This window comes from Mercenaria mercenaria, chromosome 12, assembly GCF_021730395.1.
Source record: "Mercenaria mercenaria strain notata chromosome 12, MADL_Memer_1, whole genome shotgun sequence".
NCBI lineage: Eukaryota > Metazoa > Mollusca > Bivalvia > Venerida > Veneridae > Mercenaria > Mercenaria mercenaria.
Genome location: NC_069372.1, coordinates 11,980,294 through 12,006,294, shown reverse-complemented (window position 1 = coordinate 12,006,294; position 26,001 = coordinate 11,980,294). Strand labels below are relative to the sequence as shown.

Below are 26,001 nucleotides of genomic sequence, written 5' to 3'. Positions count from 1 at the left end.
CCTGGCATGCGCTTTAACATAAGATCAAGGGCCACTTGAAATAATGTCGTTTTCAAGATGGCCGCCGCAAAAAAAAAATGGCCGCCTTTTTGTATTTACTTTTCAATACTTTATTTGAGGCAAGCATGTAATACATTAAAACGATAGCATTTTTATGCCCCCAGCATCTACTGATGCAGGAGGCATATAGTGATTGTCCTGTCCGTCCGTCCGTTTTGCTCGTTCGTTCGTCCCGTCCGTCCATACGAGGTTAACCAAATGAGACCGTTTCGTCTTGCACCAATACCCCTTACTAGAATGACTTGATACTATTGAAGATGTAACCTGTGACCATTCCTCATCTTCAGATATCACCTGACCTCAGTTTTACCTTGAGCTTGACCTCATTTTGGACTAAGGTTGCTTATATGGGCCATCTCTTGGTTAACCAATGGGACCGTTTCGTCTAGCATCAATACCCCTTACCAGAATGAATTGATACTAATACAGATGTAAACTGTGACCATTCCTCATCTTCAAACATCACCTGACCTCAGTTTCACCTTGACCTCGTTTTGGACTTAGGTGCAAATTCTATTGACAAGGATGCACTGGGGGCATCAAGCGTTTATTTAAAGCAGCTCCTTGGTTTTATTTATACACTTTCTTTTCAGTTTAGAACAGAATACCAATCTGTAGTAGTCATATTCTTCTAATTTGTAATCAATTTTGTCTGACTAAGCTCATGGATTTAGACATCTCAACACTTAAGTTTTTATAAACTTGCAGTTTTGTTTTCGAACAATGGTAAAATCTGAAGCACACCAACCAATATAAGTTTTATATACATTAAACTCAGATTACATTCAGTGCAATAAATTAACATCGTTAGAAAATGCGTCTTATAAACCACGAGGGATAAAGAAATAGGACAGCGTGATCACTTGCACAGTTAATAGCAACATTTTCTTATAATGCAAACCTTAAAAAACTATCTGTTGATTTACTATACCCATGAAACTATACACATCGGAAATCGTGTTCTAACCGAAACAAAAAAAAAATATGCATATGCTGCATTTAGCCATTTTCTTAACAGTTGCAACATTAAATTGCTGTGCATCCAGACCTAAGCGGTGGCACTTGCAATTTCCAGTACAGGAAAGTCCTTTTGCAAACACACTTTTGAACGCCCTGGAAGCATTCAGCTATAACCGACAACTCCATCCGATAAGGATCCACACATTGTTCTGCTTCAGCCATCCCCAGTTTGACGGAGGTGGCAGTTGCTGCATGGTAAACAGCTGCATTACCCCCGACATGGCCTGCCTGAAAAATTGCTCGCTTGATGAGTTGTTTCAGAGCACCTTTTGTTGGTGGAATCGCATTATATGCTTTTTGTTTCCGGGCAAACAAATCAAGTCGAGCTTCATCCACCTTGCATGTCGTGCTTGATCAAGCATACAATATAACTAAAAAACAATTCTAATGTATCCATTTCCTACTCAGTTATTATGTAATTTGCAACACTGAGACTATGAAATACTATGAACTGTAGCTGTTTCACAAACATTCCATTCCTGCCATGCAGATTTCTTGCCCTTGCCGACAAATGCAGAAACAGTGTCGCAAGAAACAATGGCAATGCCTTTGAGTGAGGAACAAGTAAGCAATCCACAAAACATCAATACACTGCCATAGCAAGAACTAACTAATAATTGTAATGTGTTCGGTTTCATGTCAATGAGGCATGCTTGCATGAACAAATATACGATTATCGGCTTCTTCGTGATTACATGGAGCAAGCGCATTTCTGTTTATATATAAATTGCAAACAATATCGGCACCTTTTGTTGCTATGACAGTTATCATTATACCCCGAGATATCTAGAGGCTATTCTGGATTCCAGTCCGTCCGTCTGTATATGGAATTTGTCTGCGCTATTTCTCAGTAATTATTTGTCAGTTTTCGATCAAACCTTGTAATTATTATTAGTATAAAGCCATGTTGCGCATGTGCGAAGCGGGTTCCATTTGGGTGATTTTTCACTTAGTTATGGCCCTTTATTTTTCTTTCTTTATTTGTATATGGAAAACTTTTGTCCGCGCTATTTCTCGGTCATCATACACGAGACTTTTATCAAACCTTGCAATTATCATTGGTACCAAGTCAAGTTGTACATGTGCAAAGCATGTTCCATTTGAATTATTTTTCACATAGTTATAGCCCTTTATTATTTTTTTCTATAAATGTATATGGAAAAAATATATCCGCGCTACTTATCAGTCATTGTATGCCAGACTTTTATCACACCTTGTTATTACTATTATCATTGGTACAAGTGTAGTTATGCATGTGCAAACACGTTCCATTTGAATGACTAAGTTGTGCCCTTTATTTGTTTCAAATAAGAACAGAGTTACATTGGATTTTTTAACATACTTTTTATGTTAAGTATAACTAGTTGATGACTCTTGTTGATATAATAGAATACAAAAGTGGAAACCCACAGGTCTCCAAACACAACATAAAAGAAAATATGCAGGCTTGATTTGATTTGTGGTTATGGAGCCTGCATATCACAGAAACTGCCAAAAGACAAGATTAAAAAGCAGATTACATGGTCCTTGTCCATGACCTTGACCTACTGACTTAATTCTTCTTTTTTTTTTTAAGATATTGCCATAAAATTCGAACCACTTGTACAGTTTTGAACAAACATTTCAAAACTGACTTTCAGTGACCTTGATCTTGACCTACTTTCTTCTTTTAAGGTACAGCAGTGAAGTTTGGAGATCTTATACAGTTTTGCACACCATTTTTGTGCGTCTTTGTACATTTTCTCCCTGTACAATATACAAAGCAATGTATCATATTTTTAATAACCCTGTTCCTCTGACAATAAGCAGATGTCTGAGGATATTCATCACCATTAGTGATACGTCTTGTTTTATCAGCACGAAAACTAAATAGTTTAGTTTTTATTTTCAACGCATCTAAGAAAGCTATTCCATAGTTTAGGAGGTCTTCTATTAAACTCTTTCGACATTATCAAGTTTGAAATAGAACATAAACAGAAGCACAGATCCTTAAACTTACAATGATATTTTCAAATTTGGTATCTGTTAATACAAAGTATGTACTATTATAATTTGAAGGCCAAGGGACTATCCTTTTAACCGCCTTCAATATATATTTTAACATTTTGCAGTATGGATACGACTTGTTTTGATTTTTTTTATACATACACGTATTGAAATTGTCACTGAACCCCATGCTGAGTTACATGACATTATGAACTATATCAGTGTGTCCTTGTAGTGTTTGTAGTTCATTCTATAGAATCATTACACATATCATTTAATTAAAGATTTTGTTTCAGCTGATAAGCAATGGTTCAGTATTGCCATGATTTTGAGACTGTTCTCCCGTGAAACAAAGCAAAACATGAAGAATAGAACAGAGAAGAGATTGAAAAGAAGAGACGTCCATATAAACCATATAGGCTTATTTCAGGCCAATATCATAATAATCTGCTTTCAGGTTTATCTGGGACCAGGATCTAATCAATAGTCGATGGTTATAGCACTGAAATTAGAAAACTCAAACTTGGCCGTGATAAGAACGTTATCTAAAAGTCTGGCGGTCATTTTAAAGATGGCGACCTTCTTAAATGGTCGATATTTGGAAAAGGCAACATTAGAAATAAAACTTATGGGAATAAATTGATAGGGAAAAACATGTTATATCCTAACAAATATGATATTTTAGAAACTTACAGATCCTGATTATATGAAAAATGCCTCAATTCTGGCAGCCATTTTGAAATTCGGAGGCCATCTTGAAAATGGATGATTTTTAGGTGGCCCTCGATCATTTTTGAATCTGGGCCATATGATGAACATTTAGTGTAAATTTCATACTTGTATCATTAAGTGAAGTATTTCCTTAGATTTTCTCACTAAGCTGCTCCACTAAAACGCATCCAAGCAAAGTAATAGAAGATTAGGTTCGGTTGTGTCTGGTAATGAAAAGTTATAAAAATTGGAAAAATCTCACGTCACATAGGGTCGGTTTTATCGGCGTCGTTTTATTATACACTATCAGATATAAAAATGAACTGCATGATCCTAGTGAGTGAGTGGGCGGACGGGTGAGACGTTTTACGGATTTCACACGGAACTTACTGACTGCATATGCTGCTTTAAATATTAAAACCTGTCTAGACCCTTTGGAAACATAGACCCAAGCAAATACTAGCAGATTTGGTTTGGATGAGTCAAATGTGCAACACATTTAACATGAGCTATAACCTAAGTGAGCGGAACTCTACGATACATTGGCCCTGTGATCCTACACAACAAGAAACGATCACTAAACTGAAGTACGGTGCGGCCATACTGCGCGTATGTACAATAACAAAACAGATCCTATTTTATGTCCTATAGTTTGACACAGAATATAATTTTGAATATTTCATCAAATTTAATCACATTAAGCCGCACATAAAAACGGTATGGAATAAATTTCACACAGAAAAGTATGAGCTTCAGCAAAATTACATGTTCCTATTCGCACAATTAGAATAAAAGTTACTTGCTACAGCATGTAGGCTAGAATAACGTTTCAGAGATAGGGATTTTGTATTTAGGTTCTTTAAGACAACACGTTAACTCTGAAAAATGAAAGATACATATTATATTTGTTTGCTAATGTTTTTAAGACATAAAAGGGACCACATAAGGCCGCAACACCGCCATATTGACTAGACAAGATATACATAACAATGACATTTGGAATACACGGCAAATATGACATCGGTTACAAGTGGATACCTTTAGTATAGGAGATGGTTTTCTTAGCGAGTCACTTTTAGTGAAATGTAGGACAAATCCCACCCAAATTTAACAGGGAGATTTTATTCTGAGACGATTATGTTCGAATTCAGAACAATATATTTTGGATGCACACAATATATATTGAAAGTACAAGTATAACAAGGCAATATGTCGTCATCCCAGTGCAAAAAGTGGATAACTCTTTTGACTTAAAGAAGGACTTATTCACTTTTTGCGCTAAGATGACGATGTGCCGTATCATAATTTATGAATAAAAACAGACAAATTACAAATGTCTATTCATCGTACACTATATTATAGAGAATAGGGATAGAAAATATAAGTTTACACATCACTTGCGTTACTTTTTTAATACTAAAATGATTGACACTGTGAATAAACATACTCTTTGTATAAATTGTCTGTCCATATGTTGTGTTATTTTCCGGTCGATATGTCAACACTAATTTGCTGGACTAAAGTCAAAACATTATTTCTGATGTCATGTAATAAAACATTTATTGAACGGCTTGTCGGTGAATAGTCAATAGACAATAGTTTTAATTATTGATCGGCAAGCAATTTGAAAGGTGTATAATATGACTAACGTGAGCACTTTATGTCAAATGAAACTATTTTTTCATACCTATTTGTCATTTTTTGTAACGTACAAGCTTTTTATTAGAGGTTGTGATGTCAATATGTTTACGTGGTTAACCACTATTCATAATAAAAGGCTTCTCTCAAAACAGTGCTTGATAAAATTAATCAAGTCGCCCGGTATTTCTCGTTTACAACTTTAGCTTGCGTTTTACAAGACTAAAATGTGTAAATAGCTTAAAATTTTCTGAACTTTGAAAGTTCAAACGCTTACTGAAATATAGAATCAAATAATGCATGTACGCCTACCCCGTAGGAGTATTAAAGCGTCACATTTGTCATAATAAGCAAGTTTTTACAACAAATTCGTTTAAGCAAAAGTGATAAGCGCACATAAAAGCTAAGAACCGCAGATAAAGGCAAATATACAAAGATATATTAAGGAAGACTAATGCGTACACGCAACACTTGATATTATATTTATGCTAAAATCAACATTTGAATGTATACTTTCAAATTTTGCAACAATCATAGCACAATAAATCTAAATTGACATTTAACAATTCAAGTACACTGATGCATCAAAGGATATAATTTAATTCAATTTAAGATCTCAACTCATTTTTAAATACATCCATGCGCTAAAGTTCGTTTTAAAGTGTTTTTTTTTTTAATTAAATGAGCGAATGCTAATATTTACAGGAAAGATAGGTACTGATAATGAATTTTCACTTACTGAGGTAAACATAAAAATGTTCTCATCAGATATTGGAACGAGGTAATGTGTTTTGTGTCCACACCCTTCAAAACGTGTGCTCTTGTTTATAGATTCAAAATATTTATAGATTTTTTGTCTATTTTAATTGGACGAACTCATCAAAGGAAAATTATTCTTCGATGGCATAATTCGATTTTGTTGAAACTTTGAGGTTTTAGTATCTTTGAAAAGATAAAAGTATGCTAGATTTGAAAAAAAAACATGTACCTGTAGTTTTTCAAAAATATTGGCAAAAAATTTAGATATTTAAATAATTTGTTCAGAGTTCTATTAACTGCGTGACAAACGCGACAAAAGCATATTGCATTTAATTCTATGAACACTAGATTAATCAGCGCATAAACAAATAAGCAAGTTTTAAATGTGTCAGTTTTAGGCAGTTAGCCACCACGTTATAAAACAAAATATTCAAAAACAGTAGGTCTATAGAATGTTTTCTTCTCTTCTTGCTTTTCAAACTGGGATTTCACAGAGGAATGGAAACTTAGTTGAACACGACAGATTATACCAGAGGTAGTTCTGCATCGCTAGGCATAAGTAAGAATCGATTTTCATAGGGTAACTGCTGCTAAACCATTTGAAATATCCACTGCTGGAGCCATATTTGTATTCCCACTGTGAAGTAGAATCTTTGCGCCGGCCACCGATGTTTACATTTGTAAGAAATCCATTCAAAATAGATTTCACATCTGCATACTTCAGATCCGAGTCAATATTTATAAGAAATCCTCCATCTTCCTGACACACCATTTCAGCATCATCGTGATATTTTGGTGTGACATATAATTTTATGCAAAATCCGTTTGTTGTCATATTATAATCTTTACGACAAAAGCCTTTTCCTTCAACACCTCCTTCACATATACCTAAATCTGTCTCTTCCTTTCTTGCTTTTCCGCTTGAAGCTTTGTCCAACTCGCATTCTCTACTACGATTTCGCGTTCCAAAATAATATTCCCTGGTGACGTCACATTCAGTCCATTGCGTCCATTCAGAACACCGATGAAGGTTTGTTATCGCCATTCCGAGAATAGTTAGAATGGGTTTGTTCAGGCGTCTCCCCATTTCAATCAATGTCTGGCCATCAATATCTTTTCCAGCAGTACCTTTACTCTCAATTTCTGTGTCACAATAAATCCCGCCATTTAACAACATGAAGATTACAACAAGTTTGATGACGAACTTGATGCTAGTTTGTTTTTCCATATTGCTCGTTTGAATAAGCTCTTCTTTAGTTTAAGATGTATTTATTTCGTGTTAATGTTGTTAAACATTAAGCCTTTTCATTGTTGGTTATTTCTGTTTTTAAACTCTACACATGCGGCTTCACAGCTTGTACGCATTAGTGCAACACGGAATCTGATTAAATTATCAAGCAACACAGCTGAAAGCTTCTAAGTTTCCCAGCAAGGTTTCTCTCACAAGATTTCCAACTACGACAGCGTTTGATAATTATCTTAAACATAAAGAGGAGTGATCAAAATGTTCTGAAAGTATTTGTTCTAAGTATCCAATTTAATAAAGTTTATGATAAATGATCTATTATCTTACAGGACTTCAATAAATTGAATATTTAAGAACATATTTCTTTTAAGCTACATATATGTAAATTACTAAATAAATTAAATTAAAAAGATTTTTTTTTGAAAATTAAAATGAACGCATTTTCAGAAAATACAACGCATTTTCCGAAAATACAACTAATCTAGATTACCCTTGTTAACGGAAACACTAGCGTTTCAAAAGTTTCCAAACGTATTATATGTGAAGTTTACAAGGTTTGTTTAATTAAACGCACTTGTTGGTACAGGCTCTATGGGTAGGGTAGTGTGTAGTATTTCTTTTTGAAATAGTATATAATGGCAACATTAACCGGGTGGTTTGAACCTCTATATGCAGCCCGTCTGGGCGTACCATGTGATGATTTAAGCACTGGTATTCGCAATAGGGGTAAAATGACCTTAAGGGGAGGGGTGCGGTCATGACTGTTTGTTAAAATAAGGCTGTTGTTATTATTATTGTCATTATTAATATTGTTATTATTATTATTATTGTGTATTAATGGATCGCGATAATTTTATTTTGACGGTACTTGGAAAAATCCAAAAACAGGTAAAGCAGGTGTATTATCCGATCAGTGGTGTTAATTTGTATATGGTAGTATTCTTAACTCTAGAATACGATGTGTTATTCAGTAACAGATTCGTAGTCTAGTGGATAGTGTGTCGGACTTCTATACTTTTTATGTTTGTATGGTGTAGGTTCGATCCCTTCTTTCTTAAATGATTTGTACTTATTCTATTTAAGCAGGTCTTTTATATAACGTCTTTTGTATTTACTTTTTTAAAAAAATTATTAAATTCATAATGTTTTCAACGATTGCAAATTTGGTTTCATTTTCATTTTTGCAAGAGTTTTCTTTATCCATTTTGTAATGTTAATAGTTCAATGTGTATTCTAAAATGTGACACTGGAAAATGTCAATAAGTACCCAGTATAACTACAGGAGAAAACCATGATACAAAATAGTTTTACCTGTATTCCTTCTCCAGGTAAAACCATGCTAGAAAATAAAAAAGTAGCTCGTCCTGTATTCGAACCAGCACCGTAAGGTTACAAATCATACGTGCACACCACTAGACCACGCCGCTACTTACATTAGTTTTGCTATATAAGATATTTGTCATAAAATGTGTCCACCTCATTCCCTATTTCATTGTTATGGGTTGATCCGTTATTAGTAAATAAAGGCCACAGTTATCGCGTTTTGTTAATACAACGTCATTGAATATGTCATTGTCTAAAAAATAGGCGTTTAATCAAATTATTCGGTTTTCAGTTTCTTTCTAAAGTACTATGGCAATATACCGACCATATCTAAAATATCTTCATCATCCCATAACCTTAGGTATTGTGATTCTGAAAACGTTATTTTCCACGAGAAAGAGATTTTTTTTGAGATTTCGTAAAATTTAAAAAGATTTAATGAAGATTTTATATTTCCATTTCATTCCACTAATTAAAACTGAAGTACATTATTCTGTGAACAGATGGATACATATGTTTTTGATCTATGTATGTTGTAAACAACATAATTAGGGAAATAAAAAGTACGTCAAGCTGTTTTTCTCAGTCTGACATACAGGATATCTTTATAGGACAAGTGTTTACTTTCAATTATAACGTTTTTCACACGAGACTTTTGCTCTGGTTTTATATTAAATAATTCAATGTCTATCACTGAACTACAACTACATATTATTTACACATATTTACACGTTTATTAAAGACTCATAATGCCTTTGTGGCTGCCACATTTTCCGTTATAAAGATAAATAAGAATTTATATGAAGGATAAATTGATTTATGAATACCGAAGTGTCACCACTCAGTCAGTTACTGATGTAATCATTTAGTGGTATGACAGCTACTTATCACACAAATTTAGTCGTCTTAGCCTAAATCCGATCGTTAGTTTATCACGATGAGTATACATCACGGGTCACAAAAAATATTATAATTAGCCAAAGAAACAAAGGAAATTCAATCAATCGCTTTTTTATCTTTTTAAAGATACAGTACGTGTTAAAGGTGAATATTTTCGCTTGACCCACCCTCCAAACCCTATGTCATGTCTGTTCTTTACCTGTGGTGACATTTCGATATTCATGCGGTTTTTCTCCCCCTACTTTGATTTTTAATATACAGACTAATATTTGTTAAGGGCGGTTTTTCTTCCCCAAACTTTGATTCTCGATAAAAATATCTTAATATACAGTCTGTTATTTTGTTAAGGTAATTTGTTTAGGAATGTATATAGTTATCTGTCATTTTATCATTAAAATGACAATATTTCAATTCATCTAAGTGTTTATCTTTTCTTCAATTGCCAATCAAACTGAAAAAGCATCAGATGAGAGGTACAAAAAATTTTATTTTCTTGTTAAATCCATTTCTATAAATATTTTAATATGCAAATGTTGATAGTTGAATCAACCTAAAGGTTTTTATCTAATCTTTTGTTTTCAAACCCCTTCTATCTTAACTATTACAGTTCAAAGAAATTTATAAAATAGTGTTTTCACCCAGTAATACTAATTATGTTAAATGATTATGTTTTTAAGGCAAAAAGTAACATTATTGGCTTTAAAGAACCAACGTACATTAGGTAATATATTTGTATAAAAAATTGGTCACGGGAATAAAGCTTTGGTTCTGTATTCAGTTGTTGTAGATACGTATACTTTTGATAGATCATTTTCAATATATTACATATTATATATTAAAGCCTTTAATTTAAGCCAATTGTATTCGGTAAACAGTAAAGAGTGACTATAACGACCAAATGAATATTTACATCTCTAACTTAGGTATGTGATTCGAAACGTTATTCCACGAGAAGATTTTTTGGATTACGAAATTGAAAAATTTAATGAAAGATTTAAATTTTCCATCTTCCTAATTAAACTGGCCATTGATTTCTTGAAAATGGTATAAATAAAGTTTTGATCATATTAAAATAACATATTAGAAACAAACGTTTCAAGCTTGTTTTTTCATTGATATTACAGATTTTTCTGACCGAAATGTTACTTATCAATTAACGATAATTACAACGACTTTTGTATTTAAAATAAATTACATGTCAATGTTATATGAACTACCAATACATATTCACATATTTACCTTTATTAAAGACTCAAGTGCTTTGTGCTGCATTTTCTAAAAGATAATACATTATGGAAGATAAATTGAAATTAATTGCTAACGAAATTCACACTACATCATTACATTAACAATTAATGGTTGACGCAGTTACCACAAAATCCGTCTAGCCTAATCCGATCGTAGCTCTATCACGCCAGATTACACCACCGCTCCCAAAAAATCTCATATGCCAAAGACCAACGGAAATCAATCAAAAATCCTTTTTGACATTAAGAAGAAAATTAAGTTTAATGTTATATTTTTCGCTTACACTCCAAACCCTGTGTATTCGTTTACTGTGTGACATCAATCTGCGTTTTCCCACTGTTTAAAAGCTAATAAATTTAAGGGGGTTTAATTTGATTCTCATAAAAATATTAATACAGTCATTTTTAAATGGTAAGGTAATTCATTCAATGATTTCTAAATTCGTATTATCATTAAAATGACATATTTTACTACAAATCTTCAAAAACAATGATGTTTTCAATCATATTTAACAAGCCATACAAGATGCGGATCAAAATATCTACCACTAATCAATTAAATCCATTTCTGAATAATTACTTTATAAAACATTAAGAAAAACTGTTATAGGCTGACGAAATAAATTAAAGTTTATAAATCTATTTTAAACCCCTTTATGCCTAACAATTCATATACAAGAATAGCGCTTAAAATTTGCAATTTTAAAAAGGAATAAACGTATCGCCGTTACAAATGATACATTATGAAAGTGAAATTGTAAAGCATAAGGACTGTTTAACAAGAAGAAAACACCGTTTCAGCGATAAAATTTGTGAACGTCTAATACAATTTAAGGTACTTTCGCCAAAATATCATAAACCATTTTATGGCCTTCAATAATTTCAAATGTTTGAAGGAGATTAACTGTTCCATAACTATATACGTAAATAGACAATTTTATAATACTATATTAAATTTATAAATAAAATTTTAAGCTGCCTAATATAATATTCTGAACCCAAAATGAAACAGTTTAAACAATACGTGTCAAGCTAGTGACATGAATTCAGAAGGATTTAGCAGGCATTCAAAATTTCAAAACTGATTGACAAAAAGGATTCCGGAAAACCACAGTACCTGCATGAATGATTAAAATGAAAATTAATTGATAAATTTAAATTGATTCACCGTTCGTACGAAGTGCATGATTCATCTTTTAAATCCGATAATAAATTTTGACATAAAAAAATAAAACACGTTGGCATGCTAACTATATTTCAGTATTTAGATTCCTTACATTTAATTTAAATATTTGAAAAAAGTGAATTTACTTTCGGACATGACATATAAAATAAATTAAAATGAATATTTGATAATAAACATAGCAATATACTTCACAAATAAACGTCGATCCTACTGATGCCAATTTTGAGGTTAATAATTTAACAACTTCGTCATAACCATGCAATAAAATTTGCCAGGTTTAAATTATAATTTCAAATATTGTAAAGAAAGAATTAATAGTTGCAGCCAGAGAATAGTACTACATTGAAAGCTGACACTTTGCTCAACCTAAAGCCTATGACTCACAGAAGAAAATTCTAAGAACGAACAAAATTGAAAGTCGAAAAAAATTTTTAAATTTTCAACTTAAACAATCATATAAGACAGGTGAGCGTAATAAAAATTACAAATATGTATATAAAATTGTAGTAAAAAGTGTTTCTAAATGCTCATAAAATGCCCCAGAATGCAGGAAATGAAGCGCTGAATTTCAACATTTTCCGGGGAAGTGCGGTGCGGGCTGGGTGGTAGGCTACTTTTCTATTTCAGTCTGTTCAACAAAAACTGATTGACAACCCGTACATGAAACAGCTAACCTCCGAAAAATCACATCAAATTATTTAGTGTATAAGACACATTTTCATAGTCAGGGTTTGATCGGACCCACTTCCACCCTTGAGAAAAGTGGATGAATCCGCACATGAGACGTATACCTTCATTATAACTTTCAAAGGACTTACATTGCTGGACATTCGGAGTTTACTTGGACCCCGGCGTGTCATTGTGTGTCAATTAAATGTATCACACCTGCAGTACTTGAACTCAATGTTGTTATATTGTTTAGTCCTTAGTTCATGTACATTGGCTATTATATGTTTAATACCTTTTTGACTCAACCAAGCTGTAGATTGTTTAAATTGTTCCTGACTGGTGTTTAAAATTTAAATTAATATTTATATTCTGCACTGTTTGTCAGATAGCTGCCCTCTGTATTCTTGTTTACGTATGTTTATTATTTGTTAGAATGCACCCTTTGTACATAAAGTATTATGTTACATGTAGGTGGGCAATTTTTTAAAGTCAGTTTTTCCAAATGTTTATTTTCGGCTTTATATTTACACATGGAGACGGAGAACGTTTGACCATGCTTTTCGCAAATTACACACACAATGTTAGAGGGTATTTGAAGAAAGGACAACGTAAATGGACCATAATCAAATCATCTTAGTGTTAGTATTATCTCCCTTTATTGAATGTCCACCTCGATTTTGTGTCCGGTCTGTAGCTTTGTCATATTTGTTGAAGTTCGAAAAGAACTTTGCATCAGTTATCACCTTTACATGACAATGTGTTGCTTGCAAGAACCTATCAATTCCTGTGTTTTTTCTCCCATAATTGAGTGTACATAAGGATTTCCTGTCCAATCTCAAGCTATGTCATTCATGGATGAATTTCAAAAACACTTAGTACCAATGATCAGCATGACATGATGATGCGTCATGTGCAAGAACTATAATTCTGCCCGTCTCTCTGTTTGAGTTATCTCCCTCTTCTGAATGTACATTGACCATACACTATCCATCTTACATTTTTGATTATGTCCCTTTATTGAATGTCCGTCCCTATTTCGTGTCCGGTCAGTAACTCATGACCAAATATTTACCGATATGTGTATGATAACACGTCAGTTACCACTGCTGTTCAAATAAAGCAGTATGAGGGGCATGCGCTTTTGTTTTCAAATTTAGTCTCTGTAATATTATTAAGCATGGCATATGGACTGACAACGATCCACCTAGCGGGGAAAACTTTATTTACATTGTACGGTAATATAGGATCACGCGATGTTTGGCGCCAGTAAAACTAGTTTAAACAAGCAGTTAGTTTTAATGGCACAAATCATTCCAAGGCGAAACCTTGCTGTGTTTATTCGTCATGCATGTTTAGGTTGTTTTTATACTATTCGCTGTGTTATATTGGAACTGCACTAATTCAGCGCTAGCCCGAACACGGATGATTTTTATATATCAGCTCTGTTTTGAATTAGCGTCGCACCGGTCGGTTAGAAATTGTTTGATTAGTACAATTCCGCAGAATATACGAAATAACAGATTAAAACGGAAATTCTGAAAAATAAATCAAAGGAAAAGTGAAAAACTACAGGTCGCCTAACACGAAATAAATCAAAATGTCGAACGCTCAGCTTGATTTAACCTGTTCATTGACGGTAATGGAAATGCAAGCTACAATTTACGCCCTCTCGACAGGGGTTGAGCAGAACCCAACATTTATAAATGTTGAAAGTAACCAAACGTAGAATCTGTGTACGTCTGCAGTTAAAATCTGATATTTAAATGTTTCATTGAAAGATAGTCATAGTACATGTATATCTTTGAAAAAAATCCGGACGGAAAGTAATTTCCCTCTGTATAATTGTTCACACAACAATGATAAAATGAGTTAATCTGACGAACATTGAAGAAAGAAGTGAAATGATCTTTAAAGGAATTTCTTTTAATACTTGTGTTCTTTACCAAAGTACCATACAAATGAAGTCCGACACATCGGGAAACGTATTTTGAGTTCTCTGACTCAAAAAAACTATCAGCTCGCAGCAACTCAGCATTTATCTGTAAAGGAAACACTACTAACATATTTTTTTTCTAATTTTAGCAGTTTTTACGTTTCATCTCAACTTGTTTCAAAACGAAGTCAAATACCTTTTGAACGTAATAACATGTTTTTTCCCAAAGAAAACTATGTTTAGGTAATATGACTAAGCACTATTTAAATTTGTTAGAACTGTATAAAGATAGAAAATGTTGAAACTCCACAGTTTGCTGGAGCTAGAATTTCTCTCTCATCAAGATTTTTTCCATTGTTCGATCTATTCCTTGTGGGTTCTATTAATGTATTTCACAAACTGATTTGATTAAGAAACTGTAAAACTTGTTCATGTATATCTATCTTAGGATAGTTCTGCACGTTCGATAAACCGGAAGTGATGACGTAACGCCATTTATCCGGAAAACGTAGAATAAAGCCTGAATTCGGCGTACGGAAATGAAAATACTTTTATGAATAAATGGCAACCCGCGTGTAAATTTATTACAATCTTTCTAAAGTTAAAATATGATATCAAAACATCTGATACGTTAAATAATGTCTGAAAATGAGTTCGAGATGTGCGGTTCATTTTCATTATAGTCAAATATATCAAAAATAAGCACACGGACCTATACATTTCATTGAAATCTACACTGTAGAAATAGTTCTATTTGCGAAAATGTTATGAATTTTGTGACTCCCATTAAGAAAGATTGCGTGAGGTCCAAATTTTTCAGATAAGTCTAGCAAAGAATCAAGCACACGACCCTATCATTTTTATTTGCTGAATATTGTAGTATATTCTGAAGTTCTGGAAAATCAGAGTTTTATCAAATTCTACTTTGTAGAAAAAAATTCAATCTGAACTGCAGAACTACCTTCACTATATGGTGTGTTAACTTTTATAGTTCAGTCGAATCTTATATATCATGTTTATATATAGATAACTTAGTTGTCAGAATTTTTTGAGGGGTTACTACTTTTATCTACGTTGTTAGTAAATGATTTATCTGATTCGAATACAAATCATTTCATTTTTTTTTTCAATTATAATAAATAGTTTCTTTGATAAGATATGCGATAAATTGTATATTTATATGCTTAAGAAAAACTAAGTAGGACCAGACATTCTTGAAAAATAACTAATTTCATATATGACCACATTAAATCTTTTTCCAGTTGTAGGTATTACATTATATGATATAAGATATTAGTAAGTTAACGTTGAAACAACCTGAGAGAAAAAGAAAAAAATCTCATTTCACTATCTGAGCTTTATATGTGTACTGAGCATTACTAGCATATTTTGACTGGATTTCATGAGGAATCCCGGATCACTGAAATTGCAAGACATCTACTCTTCGTAAAATAAATAAATGTACCGAAGTTAAATACCATCTAATAATGTTGAACATATAATAGAAATCTATCATTTAAAGATTTGGCTGATATATTGCGGTCATGAGTTTGGGTACTAATGCAGTTTCTTCTATGTAACATATAGAACATATTAAGCTGCCATTTCATGATCAAAGTTTACAAACAAAGAAAATCTGACATAGCTGTATTACACACTGAGGAACCGCAAAATGTTAGGGCAAATCTCATTCTTAAAATATGTTTATGATTTTCAATATTTCTTTTGTAAACCATTGATCATTTATTTTTGTATTACTATAGTCATCCTTTATAATTACAACCTTTGAAGATCATTGAAAAGGTAATTAAGCTTTAGTTTTCTTATCGCGATTTGTGGCCGAAGTGATTGATTGGGGTTGTTTGATGGCTTCATATCATTTACCCGTTAGTACCTAACGTTTGTTTTGAAATTCGTGCTGCATGCCAAATTTCTTCGTGTGGTGATCCGAAGCTTTTTTACTGACTTGCAGAATGTCATCGGCACTATTCATGTGTATGGCTTTCTTTCAAATGATGTCCGAAAGAGCACTCGAGGCATTTCAGGCTCATGTTCTGCCAGTTTAAAACATTAAAAGCCTTTAGCACTTAACAGTGTTTGTCTTGTAGCTTTGAGTGTACATACGTCTATTGTTCGTAAGGCTCTTTTGATATATGTTTTACACAGAAATGTTGCTTTTTATATCTCAAGCCCTTCCATTAACCAGTTATAATTTCCCAGTGCTGGCTTTGCCTTTGAACGTTCCAAAGCGGTGCGCCTCTAGGTTCCTTCATGTATTTATTGTGTTTTATTTTGTTATACTTCGTCATGTATTTTTGTGTAAATAGCTTTCGTCTGCACATCCACACTGCTTTGAGCCGATTGTGCTCTTTGAACGTTGCTATTCGGATTAGGCATTTGCCCGCGTTTCATGTTAAGTCCAAAGATAAGTACATGTACATGGACATATTTAGAGAATGTACACTTCACTTGACACAATCATTAGCAGTTAAATTTTCTAGTGAATTATATTCAAACTATGTTATGTGTTTCTAAAAAATGATCCAAACACACAAGTATTTACTAATTTATCTAATTTATTTAAGTCAATCCGTTACAATACTTAGACAAAAGAAATGAGAATGAGAGGTTACGTGACCCGTTATGTGTTGCAAAACGTCTTATTTGATTTATTTGCCATTGAATATTTTCGATAAAGTATGGAAATAGCTCCATGCAAACTCAACTGTATAATTATCAGATACAGAAACTGGATACTTCGTTTTTTATTGCTGAAAAAGATTTACAGCATTTAGCATAGAAACCATACAAGAGTCTGTAAGTAAGTGGATGCAAAATACAGACATATCGTACATTTAGCATAAGAAACAATTGTTTTGATTACTTGTCCATAACACATTATATCATGTATCATATATAGTTTAATTGATAGTATGGAAGAGTATTTTTATTATACACAATGCATATTATACTACTATTGAAATAACGGATCCAATCTATATAATGGGAAATAACTCGTACAAACTAAATTAAGCTACTTATAGCACAGTTGCACCTTCTTCTTTTAACCTAAAAGAAATCAAAATAGAAGATACCAAATCGGCATGAAAAGGGTACGACAGAAAGCTAAAAAAACAAAAACAAAAAAGGATTTAAAGCTGGGCACTGGAGAATGGGGTATGGTGTTGCAGCACTGGGAAACTTAGAATTTCTACAGAGAAAAAGAAGAGTTAGTCATCTAGTGAAAGCAGAGATAAATTATCACTCTATTTCACATTAAAGTTGTTAAATTAGTTTTCTTTTTTGGCATTAAAATGCTCTAACTTCAGCAGCATTTTCATTTGCGTTTGGAACAAGGAAAAATTTGGAGGCATATTGAATTTCCTAATACGACATTGATATATAACAAATTTTGCATTTAATGATATATCCATTAGAGCATTGTTAATTTTTTCATTTTCTAGAATAATATCTGGGTTTTTTTAGCATTCAGTAGATATATTTGCACAAGTTTCGTTAATCCATGTTTTGACCTCAATCCTATATAGGTTACCAAAATGGAAATCATAAAAAGAAGTTTTTCGAGTCTCAGTTTCTGTATTACAGAAAGAGCACAGGGAATCATTTCTTAAACCATTTTAAGCAGGGAGTGATAACCTAAATTGAAACCACTGCAATCTAGTATCTTTAGTTACAAAAAGGGAATATTTTTACCTTATCTTGGCCATTCCACAAAAAAGCATAGACAGAATTTTGCAAAGTTTTTATGATGTCGTTGCTTGGATTTGGCAAGCTCATTATAAGGCGATTGCTTTTTGGCAAAGCTAAAGTTTTTTTTAACTATTTTTTTACCCATCGGACTGATAGCACTCTTTTTATACAGTGAGTGAATAGCCTTTTAATTTCTTCAATTTTTGGTAGATAGTCATAACTATATTTTTGAGGTCATTTGTGAAAGTCACTCCAAGAAATTTAAAACTTTGAAATTCCCACTTGAGTCCTAACTTGTGAGGAAAGTAAAATCCTTTTTCTTTCAACTTATGTAGGATCAGAGATATATTTCTGACCATAAATTTAGTGGTATTTTGGATTCTTATTTTCCTTTCTTATATACTGTTTAATCAAAGCCGTTCCAAAATGATCACCCAGCATTAAAATTTTTTTTATTAGATACTGCAAAACTGTGTGCATTGTAATGTCTTACAACATTCGTTTCAAAGTTTCTTCATCTTTTCTGTTGCAAGCTGAATAGTATTTATTAACACAGTCATGTAGATTCTTACATATAAAACCAAGTCACAGAGGTTATTTTAATTTAATCATATTTTATAGCTCAATGACCTGTAGTTAATACAATAACAATTTTAATAGCAATAATCATAGGGCTTGTTTTGACAACAATTATTATTTATTATCCTCCAATAATGAAGATTACATACACAAAACATAGCACATATATATATACAGAAACATATATGAACAGAAATACACAAATATTTACACATTTCTAAAAGCTATACAGACATTTATATATATCTCAGTGATCTTTTGTTTCTTTCGTTCATACATATCACTGAACGCCTATAAAAAGTACGGTTTTACAATCTTTTACCTTGCTATTACTTGCTGTATACATACATTGAGAGCAACATTATCTATAATTAGTCATATATAAACCATTAAACTATACATTAAAACCCATTATGTTGTATGTATGGACTCTAGGCAAAATCATCCACACCCCTTACCGAAACGAAATATTAGAGGTATAGACATTCTTGCCATTACTTAAAGACTGGTTCTCACCTTATATCATTCACACGAGGGCATTATGAATCTGTGTCATTTATAAGCCTACAATCACACAGTTGTAAAATTGCAAGCAGCATCATGGAAACCCTTACCGAAATGAAACATAAGAGTTTTAGAGTTTTAGAAACTAGTGCAATTTTACCACATCCTATGTATTACATAACACAGTTTATCATGTATATTAAAATACCTTTAAAATATAGTGCAACAACATTAAAATATTCCTCAAATAATTTATATTTTGAACATGCTCATTTGTTGCCAATACAGAGGTTAGGTCGAACAACAAGATTTTGACCTGCTCTTTGGGGCTTGATACAATCAAATGAGTATAAAAGTCTTGTCCATTCGTAAGAAAAATATACCGCCACAACTTAAGCCTATCGCCATTATTTCCTGTACAAAAACATATCTTGTGTGTTAGCAAATCGTGACTAGTCTGTTACACTTTTGACACACTTGTGGATATTCGCGAGAAAAAAACAGTCCCATGGCATTTACAACAGAAGTACAATATGAGGCTAACACCGGATTGGTCTTACTTAATTTCCATAACTCACAGCTTCCTTCAATGTTTACTGTTAACTCCGTCCGAACGTCAGGGTATTTTGCAGTCAAGTTTAAAATCATATTCCATTTTGCTTGACCAATTACTGCCGCACGAAGAATATTTCTCCACTGATAATTACTTTGGAACATACCCGATGAACTATACTCTGTCAAATAATCTAAAAGATTATACTTCTGCAATATCTTATATATATCTGGTACAAATCCATGCATTTGCATATCACAATTTAAAAAGCTGAATAGTCTCTTGTTAAATAGGTCTTTTGCATTGTATTGTGTAGGAAGCCGACATAACTGTCCTAAAAATTGCAGCTTTCTATAATCAATTTCGCAATCAATAGGATGGGAACCTATGGCCCTTAAAGCAAAATCAGTGTTTATATTTGCGGAAAGATGTTGAACATATTTGTTACAAAATCTGTGTGATCGTTCAAGCTGCAGCAGATCAGACGGAGCATAATTGTTCCAAAGCTCACATCCATACATCCCTTTCGGTATGACAATTGATCTATAGATGGAGTACAACGTAGTTGGATTTAACTCATCAGCATTTAAACCACAGTTAGATATACTGAGCAGGGTACCACGGCTACTACTGTTTTTACTACACCAAATACAAAGAAAAACAAATTTTCATGATAAAAAGCATGAGTTTGTTTGTCTTATGTTGGTCCCTTCATGATAATATGATAACTATTTATGGAACTACATAACTGTTGTTAAACTGAAACAAATAATGATCAGGTATATCATCACTAAGGATATTTTGTCTCTCATTATGTTTCGTTGAACATCATGATGTCAAATGTTTTAACTAAACAGTAGTGCATTAGTGGGATTAAAGGGTTATGTTGCTATTTTTTTTTTTAAGTTCATCATTCAAATTACTACACCTGAACGATACATGGACAAGAACCTTACAAAAAATTAGTAAAAACACAGGAGCCTGCGGAGGATTTGATTTGTTTACAAAGCGTTTAAAGAAAGTGATTAAAAGCGTTTAAAGAAGGTGACGGTCTGACAAAGACTTGCAATATCCTAAATCGAAAGAGGCTTACTTGACCCCATTACTAACCTTGCTGAGTTTGAAAACTAACTACCCTGCCGCTCACCTCTTATTGCACTTACATATGATATCCATATTACAACGGTTACATTGTCTAAATTAGTTTCATCAAAACTGAAGGCATTTTCTATTTTAATAACGTTGTGCAAGCGATCCATCTATGCATCGAGAAATCAAACTCAGATGATCTTTAATTACCGTATATTGGATTAGGCTGCATGCGCGCAGCTGGATCCTTTAATAAACTACCGGGAAAAACTTTGAAGACAGCCTTTGATACATTTCCTACATTTCTGACAATATATCTCTTTTTGTAAACTTCAGATGGTACAATATGCCTTGGTGGCGATGTTTGCATGTATAAATATGAAATTCAATATAAAGTGTAAATTCACTTTTCTTTCTTTGGGTTCTTGTGAAAAGAATTGCTTATTGTGATTTATGGAAAGGTAATGGATTGTAAGAAGCATCGAGACAGTTGTAGAGCACTGTAAGGAGACTGTGTACTATGCACGTACAGTCAATATAATATCTTTAGATGTATGTCTACAATTCTTGTCGAATTTGGACTCAACCTTAGACGAGGTTAGTATTTTGTTTATAGTTTTGACGTTAGATAGAATTTTCTCTACAAAACGATATGTTTGCCTAAGCGCCGTACCGGTAATTCGTAGAAACGCTCTGTCAGAATATGGTATTCATTTTGTATATGTACCGAAATGGCTTTTTTTTACAAAGCTAAATAGTATATGTTTGTTTCAGTCATATATATCAGTAGTGTCATGCATTGAACATACTTCATTCTAACAAAGCCGAAACTATGTTAAAAAGTGTTTTTAATTGATCGGTTTGAACAAACTATTGTTACGATAAATGAGGATGATCAGCAGACGACTGATATTATAAGTTGTTAAATGTTCTGTTATGTGAGATGTTCCAGTAGTAACTTCAATATAGAAGCCATGAAATGGATGTTTAAAATTGTTTCACGGATTAATAAAAACTAGAATCTATAAGAAGCATAGAAGAAAAATATTATATTACTGATGTTGCCATTGAGTCAATTGTTACATCTGTTATGTAGGGTAGAAAAACATGCTAATATTTATGTTGCAATTGATTCAATCGTTACATGCTGTATGTAATGTAGAAAAATATGCTGATATTGATAGTGATAATTGATCCGTCTTGATTCCGATCTTTTTGTTTTTCTCCTCACTGAAGCAAGCGAATATGTATTGGTCCAACATGAATCACTTTAACAAATTCCAGTAATAAACAGTCATATGAAAGAATACAGTATAGTGCTATAAGGTTGATAATACTTTGTCAATATGTTTAATGACGTCAACTTCTCAGCAATTATCAAGGCGGAAATCAACACAACCTTTAGACTGGCATCAGTCGTTAGAGTCCTTAATTAATCCTCTTAAATAGCAAGAACTGTCTGAAAAATAAAATTACAATTATTATATCTCTTATCTCTGGCTCTGTTGAGATAAACCTAGACAAAAAAGGGTTTTCTGAGACAATATCAGTGTCAGGACAAAGAAAGAATATACCTTATTACAGATTACTTGATATCAATAGTCCTTGTAAGTCTACATAACCATTTTTGAGTAAGTTTAAAACATTGTCAGTTAATGTCTCCTTTGACTGTGACGAGTTTACGGATATTCGTTAAAGACTATCGAATATCTTCATTTCCAAATTGTCTGAATAATGAGCTCTGCGAGTTATTGTCACGCTTCATGTACAGCATATAAATCCATCTTTGAAACCATTTCTTATTATGAATACAATATAACATACACACGGATCTTCTAAGAACAATTTATTTCGAAATTATACATAAATCATTGTAAATCGACACTGAGTAATCGATGAAGGAACTCATGCAAGAGCCGAGAAATAGTTCTCAGATTGTCTTTCATTACTGAATATTAAATTATGCAGCATGTGCACAGCTTGACAAGTTCAATCACTTTCAGAGAACACTTGTGACTGACACACATATATTTCTTTAATGATAAATCCACGTCATAACATGTGGCGGTATTAAAGAATATCTGTGTGAGTTTACCATTACATTGTATGCAAACGTCGGATATTTCTTTTGATAGTATGAAAGAATGAGTTTGAGTTTACAAGTTAAATCCTTCCTAGTGCTTAGTAGTTGTAATATAAGTTCTATAAAACAGTCCGTTATATAGACATACTTTGTGCCTCTGTGGTTGAGTGGTTAAGGTCGTTGACTTGATAACAAAATCTAAAGGTGCATATTGTTAAAATACAATGAATATTTTAGGAACATTTAGGAACAATCAGGAGCCTGGATGTCAAGTAGCCAATGCATATCAAATGTTCAAACAGTGAATAAAGAACATGTCAAAAAGTAATGGCATTTTCTACACAAACATCGAATTCAAAATACTTCACAACTTTCTAAGAAACTGTAAAAGAGGGATCTACTTTTTCATTTGGCATTTATTACAATTACAGATAAATATCTATAAAATAAGTTACACATCTCGATGACATGTAAAGAATTAGAGGCAACTGCTCATTCAGTTTCCTTTTCAGCAGAAATCCCCATGGTATAATTTTGGTTTCTTTGCCAAGTCTATAATGAATTACAATATACCTTAACGTTTCTGGGGAAATAAAAAGTAGAAATATATGCTGATATTGATATTGTTGTAGTTCTATTTGTCACAATCAGAATTTGGCATTAGATAAGATGTTAATTCACACTTCCTTGACGGGAGCGGTAATCAAGTGGTTAAGGTGCCGGCCGCTTTAAAATGAAATGAGGTCGTGGGTTCGAGCCAAACTTTGGCAAAGACCACGCCTTCTCATATGGCACCAGTAGGCCTACTGGCTTTTCAAGGAAGCGGACTCGAAAGTGTTTCCAATAACTAAAGCTTGATGGTTTTTTTATCAAAATCGAGCTAAAATACTTTTTGAATACAAATGTACTGTTTATTTTGTCCTATTTCAGTGTTTGACGATAGTTTACAACACTAATACACGAATTGCTATCTAGTCAAAGAGTAAATATTTTACAGTCCAAACGCGTTTGTTTACGGCGACTGCAATCTGTGGGTCAGCTGGTGTAAATTTTCTATGGATATCTCCTTTACTGACAAATACTTAGTAAATCATGTTAAGTAACCTGACGCAAATTTATGTAAATCGTGTTTGATAGTTATTTTTATAGGAAATGCAAAGCATGTAAAATCCCAAATTGTAAATAATCAAAAATAATTCAATTTCTGTACTAAACGTTTACATGCCGAAAGCGGGAATAGCAGCGGAATCAATGATGTATTTTTGTTAATTGAAAAGAGTACGCACTATTTGATCGTACAAAAAAGGAAATCTTCAAGAAATGAATCTGGATATGTAAATGAATTATTTTAAAACCACTTCAGTGTAATTAATTAAATTAAGATGCCCAAGGAACTCCTACATGCACCGGTAAATAGAATGCAGATAATCTTTAGATTCAGATTATATTTAATTACCGGTTATTGGTTCATGCTGCAGGCACACAGCTTGAACCTTTCAGATACTCTCAGAACTTCTTCAGTGTCAGAGACTCATTATTCTTTCTTTATTGTCTCTTACAATGAATGATGTGACGTTTACGAGGACAAAATTTTAAAAGGACATCAATTATCTAAATACATCCAGACATTTGAAAAGCATTGCAGATTACATATGATAATTAAATTTAATATTTTTAATCGTCTTTTGAAAGAAAACAAACACTATTCGGAGTTTTTGGCATATTATGTCTTCTTTTTAAATACTATAGACGTTAAGAATAACAATTACGTAACGTCCGTTTAACAATAGCGTTAAACAGAATGGGACGTAAATACTAGAGAGTAGCAGCTGTGTCGCGGAATTGCTATGTTTGAAGCGAAACATATAGAACTATATAACTGTAACAGCGTAGCAAATACAGATGAATTACATGATATGGATCAACGTAAGTGATGCAGAAATTATCATTAGTAGCTATGATAAAAATCCTAGTATGAAAAAAACAAAAAACAACAAATGTAACGTCAGGTATATCTGACGACACAATAATATGTTATGTAATACCTCTGCGTCCATAACGTTTTTAGCTAAAGAGTATTAAATGTTCCATACTATTTGACTCAATTTCTGTTGGCATAAGTTCAAAATCGTTTAAGCAAACATTGTATTTATTAAAATGTGTTGCAACATTTGTAGCAAATAATGGATCGGAAAAAAATGTTTATTTCGATCCTATGCAAATTCATGCGATGTGACGTTTTGTTTTGGTTAGTTTGATCCCCACTATGCTCTTTCTTTTAACATTTCTAAAGTGTAGCAAGATTAACCACCTTTTAATAGGACAGTCCTTGTTGTAGTTTACATGATTTTTTGTCAGGAATACAATTAAATAAAATAAAATTATTACTTTCAATAACGGAGTTACAGGCTGTACTTTTACTTCTATTACATCTAGATGGAAGACAATACAGTGTGTACAGCAGTTCCGAATCACCTAACAGAAAACGTTCAATATGTCAAACAGAATTGTGTCCTTTGGGGTTTAGTGTTCATATGGCAAGATGAAAAAATAAAAGATATAATTTCATTTCTGGGATTACTAGTTTGGTCAAATGGTACATACCGATTTTCGTCGAAAATTTGCAAATAATTGCCATTTTCCAGAAAAATATACAAAATTATGAAAAATACGCAATAAACATTTCAAAACATAGCCATGCCTGTTTAGTTCCATCTGCAAAAAAGTTATTTTGAAAATAAGAAAGCCTTCTATTTTATATGAGGTCATTTCCAAACGTAATCAGTCAAGTAGTTCCGAATCAC

At 32.7% G+C, this 26,001-nt stretch overlaps 1 protein-coding gene across 1 annotated transcript; it reads right to left on the bottom strand.

Annotated features, from left to right (window-relative positions):
- Positions 1 to 6,075: 6,075 nt before the first annotated feature.
- On the bottom strand, positions 6,076 to 7,594 carry LOC123534898 (uncharacterized). The gene has a single exon (XM_053518818.1). The coding sequence runs from the start codon at positions 7,400 to 7,402 to the stop codon at positions 6,650 to 6,652; it is 753 nt and encodes a 250-aa protein (XP_053374793.1). The 5' UTR covers positions 7,403 to 7,594; the 3' UTR covers positions 6,076 to 6,649.
- Positions 7,595 to 26,001: the final 18,407 nt, after the last annotated feature.